Source organism: Narcine bancroftii, chromosome 4, assembly GCF_036971445.1.
Source record: "Narcine bancroftii isolate sNarBan1 chromosome 4, sNarBan1.hap1, whole genome shotgun sequence".
NCBI classification, from domain to species: Eukaryota; Metazoa; Chordata; class Chondrichthyes; order Torpediniformes; family Narcinidae; genus Narcine; species Narcine bancroftii.
In genome coordinates this window covers 307,716,559-307,736,975 of record NC_091472.1, presented here as the reverse complement: position 1 = coordinate 307,736,975, position 20,417 = coordinate 307,716,559, and the positions used below count along the sequence as shown (strand labels likewise).

General features: G+C 42.0%; 1 protein-coding gene across 4 annotated transcripts in view; it reads left to right on the top strand.

Moving 5' to 3' along the window:
• The window catches only part of znf385b (zinc finger protein 385B), a 339,665-nt gene that overhangs the window by 222,933 nt on the left and 96,315 nt on the right, over positions 1-20,417 (top strand). For 3 of the 4 annotated variants that reach the window (XM_069935860.1, XM_069935859.1, XM_069935861.1), the window contains exon 2: positions 1,534-1,676. In XM_069935860.1, the coding sequence (XP_069791961.1) occupies positions 1,534-1,676 (143 nt within the window). Of the gene's footprint in view, positions 1-1,515; positions 1,677-20,417 lie in introns of those variants that run through there. The other variant, XM_069935863.1, reaches the window with a different exon arrangement.

Genomic DNA, 20,417 nt, shown 5'->3' with positions numbered 1-20,417 from the left:
CGGTCAACGCACATGCCCCCCCCCCACCTGACTCTGCCAAGGGATGGACCAGCTGAAACCAGTGGAGACCTCTACGGACCTCTGGATGGGCACTCGCCAGTCACAACGCCAAAGAAGACCGCCGGACAGATTGAACTTCTGAGGTGCGGTTAACCACACCACACCCCCTGGGATGTTCTTTTTAAAAACAGGGGGTGAATGTGGTGAAACCACTATTCTACATATTTGCCACATGTAAATTACATGACCTTTCCTGTTGACCCTACTCTCACTGGCCGGCTCATGACCCCTCCCTCTTTCTTCCCCATAAAGGCTGTCATGCCATAAGCCTGCCCCCAGGTCAGTGTGAGCGACCAACACAGGGATGCTGTCCATCTCTTGTAAATAAAAACCTTCAGTCTCGGCAACTTTGGGCTTTGTGTAATTGATCGTGCTTCAGTGGTCCCAACACTTACCCAGTCCAGATGCTCTTTGAACTTTGAATATTTAATAAGCTTGGCAGAACGGCAGCTTTTGGCATATAGTTTCTGAACTCAAAAGTGCTGGATAAAATTTATTTCACGGTTAGTTTTCAAAATCCCCAAATTCAACAAGATTTATTCATGGAATAAATAATTATATTTACTCTGCCCAGAATTTATTTCTGTGATTATTATAAAATAGTTTCACACCATCGTTTATTGTCCTTCAAACCATCTACGATGATTTCATGTTATAGTTGACTTGAGCCAAATGGGAATAAGTATTGTGATTCGATTTCATTGTTATTGAACAATTTAATGCCTGGAGATATTTTGAAGACCAAATGCATGAATGTCACTTGGTTGGGTTCAAATAGAATTTATTGAATGAGATTTCAATGAACCCAGCTTCCTGTGCAAGTTTATTGAGTTACAAAGTTGGTGAGGTTCTTCTGAAGTAAAAACAATCTTTATTCGAAATTATGAGGAAAAAATGAGAACAGTGTGGTATTTGCAGGCGAACTGGCCAACGCAAATATTATAGTTAATTTTCTGGTGTTGATGTGCCCATAATGTGATGGTTGTACCTCACAAGCTATTTAAATTACATTCTGTTTTAACACCGTATGTGGTGAACAAATAACATGCTAAATGATAAAATGACCTCTATTTTTGCTCTTTACATAATCTCCTTGCAGCCACTCAGTTCAATGCACCAATTGGCTACCTTTTGCTTTCATGAAGTGTTTGGTTTTAATAGGTAGCTGCCCCCGCCACCGGCTGCCTCAGCTCGACAGAATTTGTTCAGAGAAGGGTGACACACACTCATTCTACCTGCCAGGATGACTCACGCACCATATTGTCTCCTCTGAATGTCAACTTGTACGGCTGCAGGGAAATGCTGGTGCTCCAGCTTGGAAATGATTGTGTGGGCTTTGCTTCTCAACTGACACATGCATTAATAGTTATTTGTTTCATGTAGTTCATCAGCTGGAAAATATTTCATGTGATGAATTCAAATTTTTTTTGTTCCATTTATTAATGTTATCCATTTTATTTTTTTCAATGACAGGAAGTACATGCCATGCTAGCACGCTTCCTGCATTTGTGCGGACACCTACCCTGATGATGCAGCCATCAATTGATATTAAATCATACATCCCTTTTCCAGTGGACACTGGCTCAGCGGTTGGACTTTTCCCAAATTTTAACACAGTGAGTAAAAAATGAAATAAAATTGTTTTCTTTCTATCTCCCAGATTCATTCATATATTGGTACCCAGTAAATGGAGTCTTCTAAGTCCGAAGGTTACAAATCTTAAGCCCAGCTTAAGATCATGTGAGTTCAGTTGACGTTATATTCATCTGTGCAACCAATTTCTCTGATTTCTGTTGAACCACCACGTTGCAACATAGCTGAAAATCTGCAGCATAAAACTCCCAACAACTGTGGACTTCTCATGCGGATAAAATTTTAACATAGAAGATAGGAGCAGGAGTAGGTCATTCGACCCTTCGAGCCTGCTCCGCCGTTCAGAGAAACTGAACGAGTAACGGAGTATGAGAGGAGGTGGTTTTGAAAGAAAGAAAGGCAAGTTTGCCAGGTTTATATGACAAAAAGCTGTGTTCACTTTGGGAGTACATTTTAAAATATATTTTTCCACTATGTATCGCAAGAAATTTAAAAAAAACACTGAAAACGTTTTTACCCTTAAAATGTTTTATTTGGCAATTAGACATTGCGTGGCACATTAACAGCAAAAGTGAGCTCATAAAATGATCAGTGGAGAACTTTAAAATAAAATGTGATGCAATAAATGGTCTGTGTGTGTAACTAGTTTATCTTGCTATTAATTCCTTTTTGATACGTGCTGTAAATTCACAGTTGGCTCTGAATCTTATAGTTGACAGAGCGAACTTTTGGGTTGATTGGAAATGTTTGTGAAATACATGTTGGATGCCACTGATTTAGCTTAATTGTAAATACATTTGAAATATTTCAAGTGTGTGCTGTGTTGAGTTAGATTATGAAAAAATGCATCTGACTCATTTAAACGGTCATAACCAATTTATAAATGTCAGACTGAAATAAAACAATCATGTGCCAGAAATATAAAGGTACGCTAGGCAAAATAGTTATCACTATGGAGAGACTACAGACAAAGAATATTGGAGTTAGATTTAAGACTGAGCATCTGTGTGTCCATAATCAATAAAGAATTATACTATCTCCAGGAGCAGGCTGTGTAGACATTGTGGTTAACAGCATTAATTCTTTTTGCAAATTAATCTGTGTGAAAAGAGATTGTAAGAAGTGATTTCTGGTCTGTCATAAATGTTGTTGTTAAATACACGGTTTTTCAGCCAAGGTTGTTTATGACTCTCTTAAACGATTTTCTGTTTTTTTTAAACTTTTAATTGATTAAATTGAAATTGATAAACTGAAACCAAGAATATTTCACTGTTGTTACTTGAATTGTTGTTAGAAATATGGAGAATTTTGTTTTAATAGCATCATGCTGTTTTTATGCCCCTAATTTAATATTCATAATTTGATGCCAAAGACACATTTATGGCCTCTTCTGAGTCAAGTGTATGATGGAAACTCAGTATGAAGGGGATTGGATGCTTGGCCACTTCCAAACACGTATTTTCATCAGTTAAAACATTGATATCAATACGACTGGCATGTTCACAACAGAACTGCAAGAAGAAAACCTTCAAGCAGACTCTGGAGTCTTTTATTAGTTCATTTAACTACGAGTGATAAAGAATTTAAAATTAAAATGAGCACTAGTGATCTTCAAAAGCATTCAGACAACTCCGATAATCTGAAATGGGCCCATTTCAGATAAACTTTTTTTTGGAGAACTGGTAATTTTTAAAAACAGCCCAGTAGCAACAGCAAATCACTTGTAACAGGGTTTATAAACAACAACAAACAAGAAGGGAAGGCTTTTTAAGCATGCTAAAAAAAACAACCTGAACAAAATTCTACTCAGAGGTTTTTCCAAAATTCCAAAATGTTTTCAACCTGTGGTGTCAGTTCGGATCCGGAAAAAAAAAATCAGATAACTGAGGATTTCTGATTGTTTCAGACATCCTCATTTATCGGAAATTATTCGGAGGCAAAGCGAAACTTCGACTTCTAAATTTTACGGATAACTGAGGATTTCTGATTTTTCTAAAATCCTCAATTACCCGAAATTTTTTTCGGAGCTAAACGGACGTCACTTCCAGATCCAAAAAGATCCCAGATAACTGAGGATTTTGGATAATCGGAGTTAACTGGAGGCACTTCTGAGCAAATGTCACATGTTCCTACGTTGTGGGGACTTTGTCACGTTTATCATAGGGGAAATTGCACGTTGTTGTTATTGATTGCTTGCATTTGATCTAATTGGCGAGATATGTATAATGGTTGGCATTTTAAATATTTTCATGATCTTATGAAACCTAGCTATATTCTGTTGCATTTAGCTAAGTAGCACTTTGGGAGTCATTTTTATTTAGCTGTAAACAGAGATGCTGGAGAAACAGAGCAGACCAGGTAGCATCCATGGAGAGAAATGGACAGCCAATATAGCGAAACTTTTAACTGACGAGGAGAAGCACTGATGTACCATTATGATAAGAGGGGTACAGGATTTGCAGGATTCTTGTGGGAACTCATCAGGATGCGGATGAAACATTGCACAGTGTCCAAAAAGTGGTCTTAATTGCAATGACAAGACATGGGTAGATTAAAGGAAATACTAAGGGCAACACAAAGGATGGCCTTGCTGTTTCATTAGGTGGGCAATATTTAAAAGGGAACACTGTGTGGTTTGTGTTCCATGCCTTATTTTAACTGGTAAGTGCCAGAAGCTGTGATTGGTCATTTATTTGCCTTCATACATCCATGGGTTTTTCCCATGGTTAGATGGGTCGGGTTATCCTAAGCAACGATCCCTGCAATTGGTTTTGCAGGAAGCTGGCATGAGGTAAGCACTGGAATTTCAAGCAGCATTTGATGCAAAGACAATATCAATGTGCAGTGGTAAAGTAAAGATGTTAGGGTGAACATTTGATATCGATGGAACAGTGAAGAGAGGGAATTCCACTTTGTGATCAGGAATGTTCTTCTTTATTCTGTCTCTGGCAAGGCCAGCATTTATCATCTTTCCTTAATGGAACCACCTTCTTGATCTGCTGCATTCCTTTTGGAGAAGTTATTCCCGCAGTGCGGTTGGGTCAAAGAGTTTCAGAGTTTCTGCAATGTATTGGTGGTGTTGGCACCCACCTGCTGCTCTTGTCCTTGGTGGTCAAGGTTACTGGTGTGTGAAATCCTGTCACAGTCCCCTAGATGAGAGTTTCTCAACCTTTCTCCACTCACCCCCACATGAAGTCTTCCTTTATTCATCTCCTCCAACAAACTTCACACACTACCGGGGTGGGGGGAGGGGGGGGCAGGCTTGCTCCAGTTCCTTCCCCGACCGCCAATGGAGTTTTTGTTGTCATGGGAACATTTTTTTGAGGTTTTTTTTGTTTTTGTTTCCAAATGTACAACCTTGTTTCACTTCTGTATTAAATCCATAAAGTTGGTCTTCGCTGCATTGCTGCAGACCATTTATAACAAACCAACAGACCACCAAATATCCCCGACTGAGCTTATCACCCATAAATTGGGGGAACAACACCTGATTTTCCGTCTGGGCACTCTCCAGCTGGATGGCATTAACAGCGACTTCTCCGGTTTCTGCTAGCCTGCTTTCTTTCCCCCACCCCACCCCTCTTTCCTTCCCCCTGTCTTCTTTCTCTCAGCTCTCCACCCCTTCCCTCTCTATTCACCAATCCATTCCTCCTCCCCCTGCTTGCTGCTGTGCCCTCCCTCCCTTCTCCACCTATTAACTCCTGCCTCTACAACTGTGCCCCCCCCCCCACCCATGCTCATCTGAAATTAACTACACTCAGGACAAAGACCTGAGGAGCTCCTGCAATTATTTTACGTGGATCCTAACAAACGTGACCATCTTCTCTTGTGTGACAAACAAGTCCAATCGTTGAAAAGTTTTCCCTTTGTAATTGGCCCTTGTGAAACCTAAACTGGGCATTCCCAAGTCAGTTATTGGTGAGTAGATGCCACTTAAGAGGGCTTTGATAACACTTCAAACACTTTGCTGTTGATTGAGAAAACACATTGGACAAAATCAGTTATTTGTATTTGGTCTTTTCATTGAACAACATCTGGCAGGAGCTAGTGCCTATCAATTAGCCAGAGGGTTTACGAACATTTTCAGTCTTCTTACTGCTGCAATTGGATGTTCCCAGTTGCTTCAGAGGGCATCAAGGAGAGCAGAGGGAGCTGCCTCACTGACTATCGCCCAGAAGTACCAACATCCACTGTGATGAAATGCTTTGAGAGGTTGGTCTTGGCCAGAATCAACACACACCTAAGTAAAGGATTGGACCCACTGCACAATCGTTCCACGGTAGTCGCAATATTACTGGCTGTCCACTCAGCTCTGGATCACCTACGCAATGACCACTCAAACATAGACTGCAGCTCAGCCTTCAGCACCATTATTCCCTCAGTGCTGGTCAACAAGCTCCAAACCCTGGGCCTCGGTACCCCACTCTGCAACTGGATCCTTGATTTCCTTGTTGGAAGACCACAGTCAATATGAATTGGAAACAATGTCTCCATCTCACTGATGATCAACACGGGCGGACTTCTAGGACATGTGCTTAGCCCATTGCTATACTAATTCTACACCCATGACTGTACGGAAACGCACAATTCCAATGCTATCTACAAATTTGCCAATTATACCACAGTTGTTGGCAGAAATACAGTTGGCCATGAGGAAGTATATAGGAGGGGAATAAATCAGCTAGTTAAATGGTGTTACACCAACAACCTTTCACTCACTGTTAGCAAAGCAAGAAGATGATTGTGGACTTCAGGAGGAGACCATGAACCAGTACTCATCGAGAGGTAGCAGTGGAGAGGGTCAAGAACTTCAAATTTCTGGGTGTCAACATTAGTGAAACTTGATTGCAGGAGGGGCAGAACTGGCAGGTCAATGTTCCAGGCTTCCATTGCTTTAGACACTATAGAATGGGGGACTTGAAAGGGGGAGGAGTGGCATTGCTTATCAGGGAAAATATCACAGCCATGCTCAGGCAGGACAAACCAGAGGGCTTGTCTACTAAGGCTATATGGGTGGAGCTGAGGAATGGGAAAGGTATGATCATGGTCACGGGGTTGTATTATAGACCGCCCAATAGTCAATGAGAATTGGAGGGGCAAATCTGCAGAGATATGAAACAGCTGCAGGAAACATAAAGTTGTATTAGTAGGAGATTTTAATTTTCTACATATTGTCTGGGACTCCCATACTGTAAAAGGGCTGGATGGCTTGGAGTTTGTCAAATGTGTTCAAGGACGTTTTCTAAATCAATACAATAGAGGTACCAACTAGAGAGAGTGCAATACTGGATCTTATATTGGGGAACGAGACAGGACAGGTGACAGAGGTTTGTGTAGGGGAACATTTTGGGTCCAGTGATCAAGTTAATTATGGAGGAGGATAGGACTGGGCCTCGGGTTGAGATTCTAATTAGAGAAATTTTGAGGAAATGAGAAAGGATCTAGAAAGCGTGGATTGGGATAAGTTGTTTTCAAGCAAGAATGTGGGAGGTAAGTGAGGGCCTTCAAAGGTGAAATTTTGAGAGTACAGAATTTGTATGTTCCCGTCAGGGATATTGGAGATCTGGATTGGAAGAAGAGAGAGATGTATAGCGGATAGAGGCAACATGGAGCAAATGAAGTACTTGAAGAGCATAAAAATGCAAGAAAATCCTCAAGAAAGAAATCAGGAAGGTTAAAAGAGGTTGTTTTGGCAGAGAATGTGAAGGAAAATCCTAAGGGTTTCTACAGTGCAAAATTGGTTCCCTTGAAGATCAGAGTGGCCAGCTTTGTATGGAGCCAAAAGAGAAGGAAGATATTTTCATCAGTGTTCACTTAGGAAACCGACAGAGTCATGGGAAGTAAGGAAAACAAGGAGTGAGATCGTGGAACCTAGAGAGATCAAAGAGGACGAAGTTCTTGATTTCTTAAAGTAAATAAGGGTGGGTAATTGCCCAGGGCCTAACAAGATATTCCCTCAGACCTTGAGGGAGGCTAGTGTAGAATTACAGGGATCCTGAAAGAAATATTTAAAATGTCCTTAGTCACAGGTGAGGTACCAGAGGATTGGAGGATGGCTCGCATTATTCTGTTGTTTAAAAGAGACTCCAAAAGTAATCCTGGAAATTATAGGCCAGTGAGCCTGACGTCAGTATTGGGAACTTATTTGAAGGTGTTCTAAGTGATTGGATATACAATTATTTGGTAAGTCATATTTAACCACTCTTATAAAAATTTTTCAAGGAGTTAACCAGAAATGTTGAGAAAGGAAAGGCTGCCGATGTTGTCTACATGGACTTTAGTAAGGCCTTTGACAAGGTCCCACATGGGAGGTTAGTCAGGAAGGTCCAGATGCTCAGTATTCATAGTGAAGTAGTGAACTGGATTCGACAGTGGCTGAAGGGGAGGGTAGTGGTGGATGATTGCTTATCAGACTGGAGGCCTGTGACTAGTGATGTGCCCCAGGGATTGGAGCTGGAACCATTGTTGTTTGTCATCTATATCAATGATTTGGATGATTATGTGGTAAATTAGATCAGCAAGTTTGCAGATGACACTAAGATTGGAGGCATTGTTAAGAAGGTTTCCAAAGCTTGCAGAGGGGTCTGGACCAGCTGGAAAAATGGGCTGAAAAATGGCAGATGGAATTTTATGCAGTTAAGTGTGAAGTATTGCACTTTGGAAGGACAATCCGAGAAAGGACAGACATGGTAAATGGTAGGGGACTGAGGGATGCAGTAGAACAGAGACATCTGGGAATACAGATGTGTAATTCCCTGAAATTGGCGTCACAGGTGGACAGTGTTTAAAGATTGTTTTAGGCATATTGGCCTTCATAAATCAAGTATTGAGTACAGGAGTTGGGATGTTATGGTAAAGTTGTTTAAGTCATTGGTGAGGCCAAATTTGGAATATTGTGTGCAGCTTTGGTCACCTAACTACAGAAAATATATCACTGAGATAGAAAGAGTGCAGAAAGTTGGCAGCATAAAGTTATCAAGCTCATCATAGGTGCAGGAGAAGCACCAATGTCAGAGACATTGGTGGCCAATGTCAGCCAGTAGCCAACCACTTTAATTCCTCACACCATTCCCACACCAACATGCCTCTCTGTGGCATCATGGACTGCCTCACTGAGGCTACCTGCAAATTGGAAGAACACCTAATATTCTGTCCATCCCCCACAACCCAGCCACTTCCCATCCCTCTCCATTCAGAGAGTAACCTCCTTCCCCTCACCTCAGCTTTTTTTCTCCTGTTCTCCTTACACCCCTATCCATCTGTGATCTCTCACCTGTTACCCCGTACTTCTCCCCTGCCCCTTCCTTCCTGCTCTCTAGCCTCACCTTTTTATTCAGGTGATTGGCTACTTTTTGTTCATATCTTCATAAAGGGATTAGACCTGAAATGTTGATTACCCTTTACTTCCTCTAGATCTTGCATGTGTCCTGCTGAGTCTCTCGTGAACTCTTGTGTGTTGTTCTACAATCACAGCATCTGCAGTGCGACAGATTATGTTATATTTTATATTGTGTATAAGATATGTTTTAAAGGAGATCAATTGTGGCAGGTTTTTTTTTTAGTGTAGGTCACATACAAGCACTTCAAAACAGATCTCATTTAAAATACAAGAGCTTGGCTCAAACCAGACATCCAGGCTCCGGGTGCCTTTTAAAAAAATTGTGAATGCCTATAAGGGCTTCACAAGTAGGTGTTAATTGGACATGCTGTGGAGTAATGGATTCTTCTTTTGCAAAGCAACAAATAAACAAACTCAGAAGATTGGGTCCGGTGCTGCAGTCTGAGTGCAGTTGGCTGTTCTAAGAGGGTCATGTGGTTTTCTCAGGGAGAGAGAATTCAGTTCTACAGTTCAGCAGCAGCAGCTGGGACTGGAACAGGACAAGCTGACAAGCTTGTGGAAATACCCCATTTTGAAGATGGGTTGTGAGTTCTTAGTTCAGCCTGGTCAAACCCCTTGAGGTCCATACAAGAGGAGAGGACTGGCTGCCTAATGTTTCACTTGAAATAGGGGAAACAAAAAGGAACTCTGTGGTGACCTGAAAGAAAGAGGTTATTATCTGGAGAACCCTGAGGCAGAAGGTTTCTTCAGCAAGACACTGAAGTGGCTGATCGAAAGGGATTAGTTGTGGGTGTCCAACGAGCAATGAATCTCTCTCTGAAAACTGACAAGAAACTTCCTGAGCGGTAATCATTTACCTTTCAAGCACCAAAGCCTGGTGAAATTTATAAATGTTAAATTCTGTGCCCTGCATAAGAGTTTCCTGCAACCAGTGAACTTGGAGGAATGAGAAATGAGATTGGACTGTGAACCAAAGCTCTTTTCTGAACTTACATACACATTACATACTTAGAATTAGGAGGAGGTTAATTTAGGTTAAGTTAATAGTAATAAGTTAGAGTTTGGTCCCGTTTTTATATTTAAAGATAATTAAAAGCAACTTTTGTTTAAGTAACTATTTGTCCTGGTGAATTTCTATTGCTGCTGGGTTTTGGGGTCCTCTGGGCTCATAACAGCAGACTTTCTCGTTTAACTTTAATCTCCATAATTTTACATGTGATTCCACTAAAACAGCTTGGCTAGCTCTGTGGCGTGTTCTGTAGCATAGGTACTATGATGTTGTCTGGACTCATCGCCTTCATCTCCTGACTGGATGGTCAGAGTAATGGAGCGATATGCCAGGCCATGTGGTCTCAGATTGTGGTAGAGCATATTTCTGCTACCTCTGATGGGGCATAAAACCTCATGAGCTGTTGTAATCAGTAGGCCTAGTGAGTTGATTTAAACAGATGTTAGAGGACTTTTCATTCATTCCCCATGGCTGTTCTAATTAACTATAGCATAAAAAGGGGGGATCGGAAGAGTCCTGAATTCCGTTTCCTTCACAGTGCAAAATTAAAAATTAAAGATTTCCGACTTCATGATGTATTGCATTCGCTGATGGTGTTTATCGTATGTGGAATACCACCCTGGTCGTAACTGATTGCGCCTTTAACAACACAATTACTGAGTATTTCAGCGTATAAGTTGACTGGCGCACAAGTCGACCCCTCTATTTCAGCCTAATTTTAAGGGTTTTATGGTATAACTGGCATTTTTAAGCCTGTCCGGGCCTCCCAGGGACAACCCAAAATTTTTTAAAACGCCCCAATTGCAAGTATCAAAGCTGTAAATTAAATAAGTTAAAAAAAACCTCGGCCTATCAGGCAGCAATGGCCCATGGAGCTGGAGCGCCAACATCGTGATCCCGGTGGGAGCAGGAACCTCGGCCTACCAGGCAGGAGCCATGACGGTGACCTCAGGGTAGGAGTGGTTACGGTGGTGCCCAGCGGTGGGGAGGTGTCGGGGAACGGCGGCGCCAGCGGTGGGGAGGTGCTTCCAGCATCGACTTACACGCCGAGTTGACATCAATCTCTTTTTTTTTGGTAAATTTAAAGTCTCAGAAGTATATCCAGTGTATAAGTCAACCTCCCCCCTGCCTTTTTGAGAAATATTTTAGGGTTGCACGACTCAATTTATATGATGAACTATACAATATATTTTATTTGTGTCCTCTTGACTCAGCAATTAAAAGTGCGCTCAAAAACCAGACTCCTGTTCCAACTTGCATCAAAATGGGCATTCCAAAATAAACAGAAATATTGCATATTCCATAAATGTTCTGTACCAATATGTTTATTTGTGTAAGACCAATAAAAATATTAAAGAGAAAATGAGCGTATTTGTGAGAAATTGTAACTATTCTGTGGATTAACTTCCATGAGCTGCACTGACAGAACAATCTGTCTCAAACCATCAGAAACTGCAGGGTCTTAATTCGGTAACTCACTGCTCAAATTGTTTCTGTATTTCCATTGTGAAACCAGTTTTCAGAAGCAGTAAAGTTGAGGCGATTAGTTTGCAGAGTTCCTGTGCTCCATCCAAAATGGCGCACTCAAGTTCCTGATTGCTGCCTATTTCAACTCCCTTCCCATTCCCAATTTATCTGTCCCCTGTTTATCTTCTTCACTGCCAGGCTGATGCCCAGTGCGGAGTAGAATTCAACCTGGGTAGTCTATAGCACGATGGTATGAACGTGGAATTTTCAGTCTTCCCATTTTTGTTCCCTTTCCCAAACCCCCCACAAGGTCCCCATCACCAATGTTCATCCCACTCTACTTCTTCTTTCCATCAACCTCTGATCTCTTGACTCCCACCCCACCCCCCTCCGCTGTCAGCCCACCTCTACCGGATCTCTATCTGGTTGCATTTGACCATTCGTTTATTTCTTAATGGCTTCATTACTATCTTTCTCATGACTTAGATTCCAGCAGTGCCCACCTTTGTGTCCTCATTTGTCACCCTTCTGCAGCTGTCTCCATCGTCACCCTCCCCTCCCTATAAAGGTTAAAACCTTGTTTTTGATTCTTAGTTAATTTTGTGTCTGTCTCTTTAAGAGAACTATTATTTGTAATGTTACCATGTATGATGTATTATGTAATATGTCATAATATCCACCCAGACTCACTGCCTACTCTCTTTCTACAAGATGTGAAGGAAGCGTGAGCACGAGAAATTTTTCTTTAAATTTTGTATCTTTGTATTTCTATAGCAGCCTTTAGCGATTGCTTTTGTTATGACAACTTTTGAGTAATTAGAATCTAAAGAACGATCTTTCTGAAAAGAACTATCTTAAATGATTTGTTATTCACTGTTATGAAAGTCTTGTTGCGAAGCTATGCAAAATGTTTATCCGTTCAATCAACAAATTAAAACTACATAAGGTAACAGTCACAGAGTTTGATTTGTTGGATTAAAGAGATAGAAATTTGGGATATCGCAGCTCACACTTTGGCAGATGACACTTTGGAATTAGGGTATATAGAAGAAGGAAAGTGTTGTCTGCACTCCCAACACCTGGCTCCATTAGCCTCTTTTTTTTGTCTGCTTCTAATTGTCACCCACCTGCCTCTTTCTCTCAACTTTCTCCTTCTCCCCACCTGGTTCCATCCACCCATTGCACTTCACCGCTCCTTGGTTCACCTATGATTTCCTTTACTATTAAGGTAGTTTGTCAGCTAAGAAATTATGGGGGAAAGAAAGAGGGTCCCTCGGATTGGTGCAGATGAAACCAAGGGTCTTCATTCATGTGATGTACTGAATGAGCCATTTTTGTTCTGTGTAACTCTAGCCCCTTTTACACAGAGCTTGAAAACTGGATTTTATCTGCGTTCGAGCTCTGTGTTTAAAAAAAATCGAAGGTGGATTGGGGGAGGTCCAAACTTCCAAACTCAACCATCTTCGATCTGCCAGGTACGGCCACCAGAGGAGCGTAATTCTCTACGACCAATCTAAGATGGTACATCCGTCTTGCCAGGTTGAAACAGGAAGGCTGATGATGTTGTGATGACGTCTTCAGCCCACGTAATTCTCTACGACCAATCTAAGATGGTACATCCGTCTTGCCAGGTTGAAACAGGAAGGCTGATGATGTTGTGATGACGTCTTCAGCCCACGTAATTCTCTACGACCAATCTAAGATGGTACATCCGTCTTGCCAGGTTGAAACAGGAAGGCTGATGATGTTGTGATGATGTCTTCAGCCCACGTAATTCTCTACGACCAATCTAAGATGGTACATCCGTCTTGCCAGGTTGAAACAGGAAGGCTGATGATGTTGTGATGACGTCTTCAGCCCACGGTGAAAGTGCGGGAAATTCAAAATTGTCAATTGTGTTTCCGATTGTATGAAGATGGCTTACTAACGATTGCAACATCACTTAATAACTTTTGATTATGACGCTTAGCAGCTTGGATTGAGTTCAAAGACAGTGCAGAATGTAGAAGGCGATCCAACGCATTTGCTGTTCTACCACCATTTTGAGTGGGCAGCAATGACACTTCTGGGCGTGTACGTTTTATGTCACAGTTGACGTCGACATTGGTGCGATAAACGTCCTGCCTCCTTTGCTTTGGAAAGCTGGCTTGCAGTGTGAAATATCTCATGGAGCCGGCTTTTTTGTGTTCAGTGTGAATATGTAAGCCGGCTTCCCAAGACGGGTCATGTCTACTAATGTTGCTCAGGCAAATTTTCAATGCTCGTAATAGCATCTACCAGTTTTTCTTTCATACTCAAGCCCTCTGGAGCAGAAGTTCTCAACTCTCTTGCACCTCCTTAAGTCTTCCTTTACCGTGAGTAAACCCATAAACCACCAGCTGAGGCAGGGGAAAAGTTAGCTGGCAGGCTCAAGGTCACTAATAGGGTTTGTTTAGTATTGGTGGGAAATTTGTTTTCAACCTTAAATTTACACCATCATTTTACATGTTACTTGCTCTTTTATCAGCTACATTTACCTTGGCCGTGTTGCCGCAGACCACCCGTAACAATCCGATAGACCACCACTTCAGAAACCCAACATTTTGAAATGAAAGAAATACAAGGTATAATCTTGGAATGTAGCCTGTAAAATATAATTCCTCTCATCTCATGCTCATGTGTCAATACGAGCTCCGAATTTCCAAATGAATTGAGAACAGATTGGTTTACGAATTTTGTGGAAGTATTTTGAATGAAAATATCAGCTCTGCAATATGGAATAAGGAATTGTCACAGATAGATTGGAATTTGTTTCATATGTTCGAAGGTGGATTTAGTCAACTATGAAAATATTAATGGAAGTTAAATGCAGTTACTTGCATTTTCTGTTTTTATTGGTTTTTTGTCGTTGTCCAAAGTTCATCAGAAATACCACTTTGAATGTTTGTCAAGAATTAAATATCAATGCAATATTCAGTGAATACATAATGCTGGTTTTGAGTTATTCGTTTAAAGGCAAACCTGCATTCTAAGCATATAAAATTTCAAATGCAGGAACATTACGTCTCCAAGGTTCTCATTTCCTCTTCACCTGCCAGCCAAAGATATATAACCTCTTGACCGAGGTAGATTTCCAGTGCCAATAAGGGAAAAGTTCCTCACCCAAGATAATGCCAACCTTGGAACGTACAAGGTGATGTTGATTTAAAAAAAAACCTACTATAGATTAAAAAAATCTTAACCCAAGTCAAGAATCAGTATCCTTCTTAGTGACCCCAGAAATTGAGGATAATTTGCTTTCACACCTGTTTCGGGAGCTTTGAGGTGATTAATGAGGGTGAATGTCAGAAGTGCAGATTCTTCCACAGATAAGGGGACGGGGTAGGCGAGCTTTTTTTGTGAGTTGATGCATTCCTTCCATTGCTGACATGTGCCTTCTGGGTGCTCCTTATGCATGGCCAGGTGGTTCTCAGTACAGTCCTAAATGCTCCTTCTCCACCTTGAGCCAGAGGCTCCCAGAAATCAGTGAGGGAGTGGCACTTATTCAAGGCGTGGCTCCAATGACTTGGAAAGAGTCCGTGTTTTCAGGGGTCTAGTTGTGAATCTTGAGTATTCGAAAGTGATGTGGGCACATTGGATATTGAATGCAAATTTCATCCACTCCTTATGAATGTTCACGTCTTGGAGGGCAGCCTCTTTGAGTGTGGGCAAATGTCTTTGGTGAGATTGAAGGAAGTCATGCACAGTGGGCTGATAATCCTCCTTGCTTTTTTCTTCAACTTATTGCTTAAGTCATGACCATAGTCCCTCTGGGGGCAATCACTTTGTGATTCAGATAGCAACTCTTCTGTTACTGGAAGGTGGAGGTCAAGGCAGGACCAAATGATGACTTCCTCTGTGGCCGACAGCAGGGAAATTTGACCATAGTTTCTAAGGTCCAAATTGTCTGCTGTCTTGAAAATGGTCATGATATTGCCACATCTGATTCCCTGGTATATCTGCCATTTCCTATATAATGACAATGAGATTGTGTATTTTTGACTAAACTTCTTTAGGATTTAGGCTCCCATGCCTTTGTCATTTTTGAGCTGGTGTCTGGCCTTCTTGGCTTGTTGTTAGTCAGGATTGGCAGTACGACTGATCTAAGTGAAGTTTGGAGCACAGGGCACTGCCATCAAGGACAGACAAGTGGGTGGAAGAGAATTTCAAAGTGTTCCTTCGAGCAGGTGTTAATGTCCTCTCTGCCACTAGGTTCATCCCATTCAGGGTTCTCATTGGAGTGGGGCTTTGGGTGCCTGAATGTAAATGCTTTGACTGTGGAGAAGAACTTGTACGTGTCACGATCGTCAGCAAGCCGCTGGCCCTCTGTGCTCTCTCTCCATCACCATCTGTTCCTTAGATCATGAGGTTTTCTTGCTCAATCTCTGCCTGCAAAGCTGTTTCTTTTCTCTTGAATAAATATGGAGTCTCCAATCCAGAAATAGCTTATGTTCATTAGTTTCTTCATTCCTTGATTTCCTGGTCATTCCTACTTTCTATTGCAAAGGTAAAGATACCTAACCATGGTTTGGGCTTGAACCCTTCATGAAGGTAAAATCAAGGAAAATGCTCATATTTTGATGAAAGGGTCAAGCCCAAACCATTGGTTATGTATCTTCTTCTTTGTTTCTCAGCAAGCCAGATCTGGTTCTTGCTAGAAAAGCTAAGGATCTCCATAAGCTGTGAACATTATTAGGCTTTTTACACAGAAATCCCGTAATATTACCAGGTCAGTATGTCATTTTAAACAGCAAGCCAGCATTCCAGGAGAAAAAGAGGTGGAACATTTAACACCACAGCATCGGTGTCTAGTGTCACATATAGCAATGTTAGACCCACTTTTCTCCCCCAAAAAATGGCTCAAAAATGCTCCCCTGGTCTTGTATGCGATTGAAATTAGGATGATAATGGTGAATAATCCCGGGAGTGATCGCTGCGTGGTTCGCTAGCATCATTGGGGGCTGGTGGTGGCTGTAAGGAGACTCCGTCGGCGGCCGGCCATCGGACTGCGCACTGGTCATTGTCGTGCAGGTTCAAGAGAGACGAGCCTGGTCACAAGGGTTTGGAATTGAATGTTACTTTTATTAACACACAACAATTAATAGAAGAGTGTGGGGAAATCTACTGCAAGTATTGATCTAAAGCAGTGGATTTCAAAATTTTTCTTTCCACTCACTTACCATCTTAAGTAATTCCCTTACTAATCACCACTAGCTATCTTTGGGGGTGGGGGGGGGACTGGTGGAGCTGTCGGATAGAGTGGAGTGGTGGGCTTCAGACTGTACAAACTGAGGACAAACCCACAGACCAGCTTGCTCACAACTCAGGTGACTAGAGACACCTGGGGACAGCTGAGAGCAGGGTGGTGGGATCAGTATGGAGGATGGTCTTTTATCACAATGCCACTCCCTAACACTAATCTCCTCTCCCTTAATATCTGAAAGTCTGTCAGTAGGTGCTTTCAAACTGCCTTGTAAAACAGGGTGAACCGGTTAACACCCCACTCAAAAGGCAGCTTGAAAGGGTCGGACCCAATCAGCATCATCCAAAATCAACCGGGTCCCTGCCCTAACTCTGAGGTTGTCAGGGAACCCAGATAAACTTACCCAGGATGCATCAATTGGTGGCTTGGAAAGCAAAATGGCTGACCTGCACTGGTGTCACAGGAAAGCCCTGGCTGAAGTGTCTGCGGTGATCAGGGGGGAGAGAGGGGTTGCTGCCAGGCCACGGGGTGGAGACAGGGCCCACAATCGGGGGAGTGAGGTCACTGCCATGGGGGAGAGGTCAATGTCACAGGGCAGAGAGGAAAGGGGCCAGCTGCTGTGGGTTGGGGGGAGAGCGATTGATGGTGGGAGGAAGACTGACAGCTGGTGGGGGTGGACAGGGAGACTAGTTTGCATGACTTGTGGGGTCTGGTGATGGGCTGTTGGGGGTCTCTCCTGGCAGCCTACTGTCGGTCCCTGCCGGGAGAGAGCTGAACAGCGAACTGCCATGAGAGAGCTGGACAGCAAACTGCCGGGAGAGAGTAGGTAGCAGGCTGTCTAGAGAGACTGAGACAGCGGGCCACTTGGAGAGACCAGGACAGCGGGCCACCTGGATTCTCCCCCCTCCTCCACTTTAAGCCATCCCTATGCCATTGGTGCTCTGTGATTAGTAAGGGATCGCTTAAGATGGGATGTGAGTGGAAAGGGAAGGTTGAGAATCACTGCTCTGAAACCAATTGTTACCGAAGTATTTTGCTTGAGAAAAATTGTCATTGGCCCATTTTCTTTGGAGTTATGAAACCGTGCACATGACGAGTCAATGAGGGACGATTAAAACAGTGGTTTTCAAACTTTTTCTTTCCACTCACATCCCACTTTAAGTGATCCCTTCCTAATCACAGAGCACTTATGGCATAGGGATTGCTTAAGGTGAAATGTGAGTTCAGGGGGGCAGTTTGAAAACCACCGAGGTAAACCAAGCTCTGCAAACCTGTTAAGACTAAGAAATCACTCCTGATGAAATTATTACTTACCTTGTGATTAGTTTGGTTTCTTAATACGTCCTGGCTTTGAAGACAAAGTGAAAATGCTTTCCAAATTCATAATATGCTATTATTCATGCTCAGCAATGAAAACAATGTATTGGACGGGCTGAAGAAGGAAACGAAGTATGGTATAGTTATTAGGTACAGGATATTTCTCTCTTGGGACTCATTTTCAGAACATTTTTTTCTTTATTGCATGCTGTTCTGAATCTTAGAGTTGTTACTCTTTCCACTGATGGAGTGTGATTTACTAAATGGATGTTATAGCTCAGCACGTGCAGAGTTCGCTTCCACTTTTTAAAATGATGGACAATGCCACAAGGGGTTAGTTCATTGCATGACAATAGAAAGCCAGGAATAAATCGGGACTGGTACACATGTTGCACAAAATCATAGAGTAGAAATACATGAATATAACGCAAAATAATCAATCCCATATCGAGGACATTTCATTAATATGAACTAATGGCAGGACCAGGAGCATTGAAAAAATTGTGTGAAGTCAGCGTTTCATACTATATAAATGGATTGGTATGTCTTGGAGTCTTTTGTGACGTGTAAGGCGTTGAATATACATTGTTGTAATAAAGTTGTGAAAGGAACAGCTGATAACTCGAGCTGAGCATATTTGCAGATGGTTTGTGGGTGACAAAGGAGGCCCCACTCTGATGTATTCTTAGCACAAAGATGAAAATCATCGCCAGGCTAGGAAAAGGGCAATTGGTGGAGATTCCATATTAGTGTGCACCCTGCTTTGTTTTAGTCAACATTTCCTGATGTGTTTAATTCCACTGTCTTAACACCTTTCAGTTTTCAAAGAACACATTCATTGGTGTATCCATGACCCATTTAAGATCATTAAAACAATACTTTGCTCTCTATTGCCAAACCAATACAAATGCACCCCAACTAACAAAACAGAGAGAGCGCAGAGAAGGTTCATGAGAATGTTGACAGGATGTCAGGGTTTGAGTTACAGAGAAAGGTTGAGCAGCCTGGGGCTTTTTTCTCTGGAGCGTAGAAGATTGAGGGGGGATTTGATGGAGGTGTTCAAGATTTTAAAAGGGACAGAGAGAGTCAATGTGGATGGGCTTTTTAAATTAAGATGGGGGACATTCAAACCAGGGGCCATGGTTTGAGATTGAAGGGGGAAAATTATAAGGGGAACATAAGGGGAAATTTCTTCACGCAAAGGGTGGTTAGGATGTGGAATAAGCTTCCGGCGGAGGTGGTTGGAGCAGGAACGTTATTTACATTTAAGGAAAGACTGGATATTTACATGGAGGGGGGAGGATTGGAGGGGTATGGACCAGGTGATGGTCAGTGGGATTAGGAGGGTGGGGATTTGTAGGGCCAAACTGGCCTGTTCTGTGCTGTATATGGTAATATGGTTATATTTACCATCTAAAAAAAAACCAAGGTGTCGTCACATTGAAGAAATACATTTGGTGAGAGTATTCACTTGTCCCTCAGTTAATGATCTGTTATCATTGCAGGGATTTATCACTGTTGCTATAATTTCCTGATGTGTTTAATTCCATTGTCTTAACACCTTTCAGTTTTCAAAGAAGACATTAATTGGTGTATCCATGACCCATTTAAGATCATTAAAACAATACTTTGCTCTCTATTGCCAAACCAATACAAATGGACCCCAACTAACAATGTCCTGACTTGCGATATTTCAGAATCCGGTACTTGTGATTTCAAGCTACGATGTTTCCCCGCACTTGTGATCAATGGCGCAACGACGCAATGACGCTACTCTCTCACGATGCTGGGCAATTGCAGCATCGCGCCAGAGTAGCATTCAGTATACACTAGCAGTCACGAGTGGATTGTATAGTACTATACAGAAAACTATCTGTCATGTAAAATTTGTGTTGCCTAATTCAAATTTGCATTGTGTCAAATTTGCATCGATTTACATAAAGTTCATGTCACATCAAATTTGTGTCATGTCATATTTGATTGTGTCATATTGTGTTATAATAAAAGTTTTCAGTATCTAAATAAAATGTAGTGTGACAGAGTATATAGAAATGTTTCTGGGAGATTGGGAAAGGTTTGTTAGAGTAGGTTACATACAAACACTTTAAAACAGATCTTATCTGATAATACTGGAGACATATTGGCTTCTCATACCTTTTTGCAAGAGCTTTGAAGTGCTAAAAAGACATCACTGATGGGTTCTTGTTTACCCAAAAGTAACAGATGAAAGAGAATGCTGGCTCCTGTTCTCTGCAGTATACTTGCTGTTGAAAGAGGGTCATGTGGTTATGCAAGGAGAGAGAGTCAAACAGGCTTTCTCTCAGTCTCAGTGTGTGTGAAAGAGAGAAGCAGAGGTCAGTGTCAGCCAGCAGATGTTGCTGGAACTGAAACAGGATAAGCTGGCAAGCTTT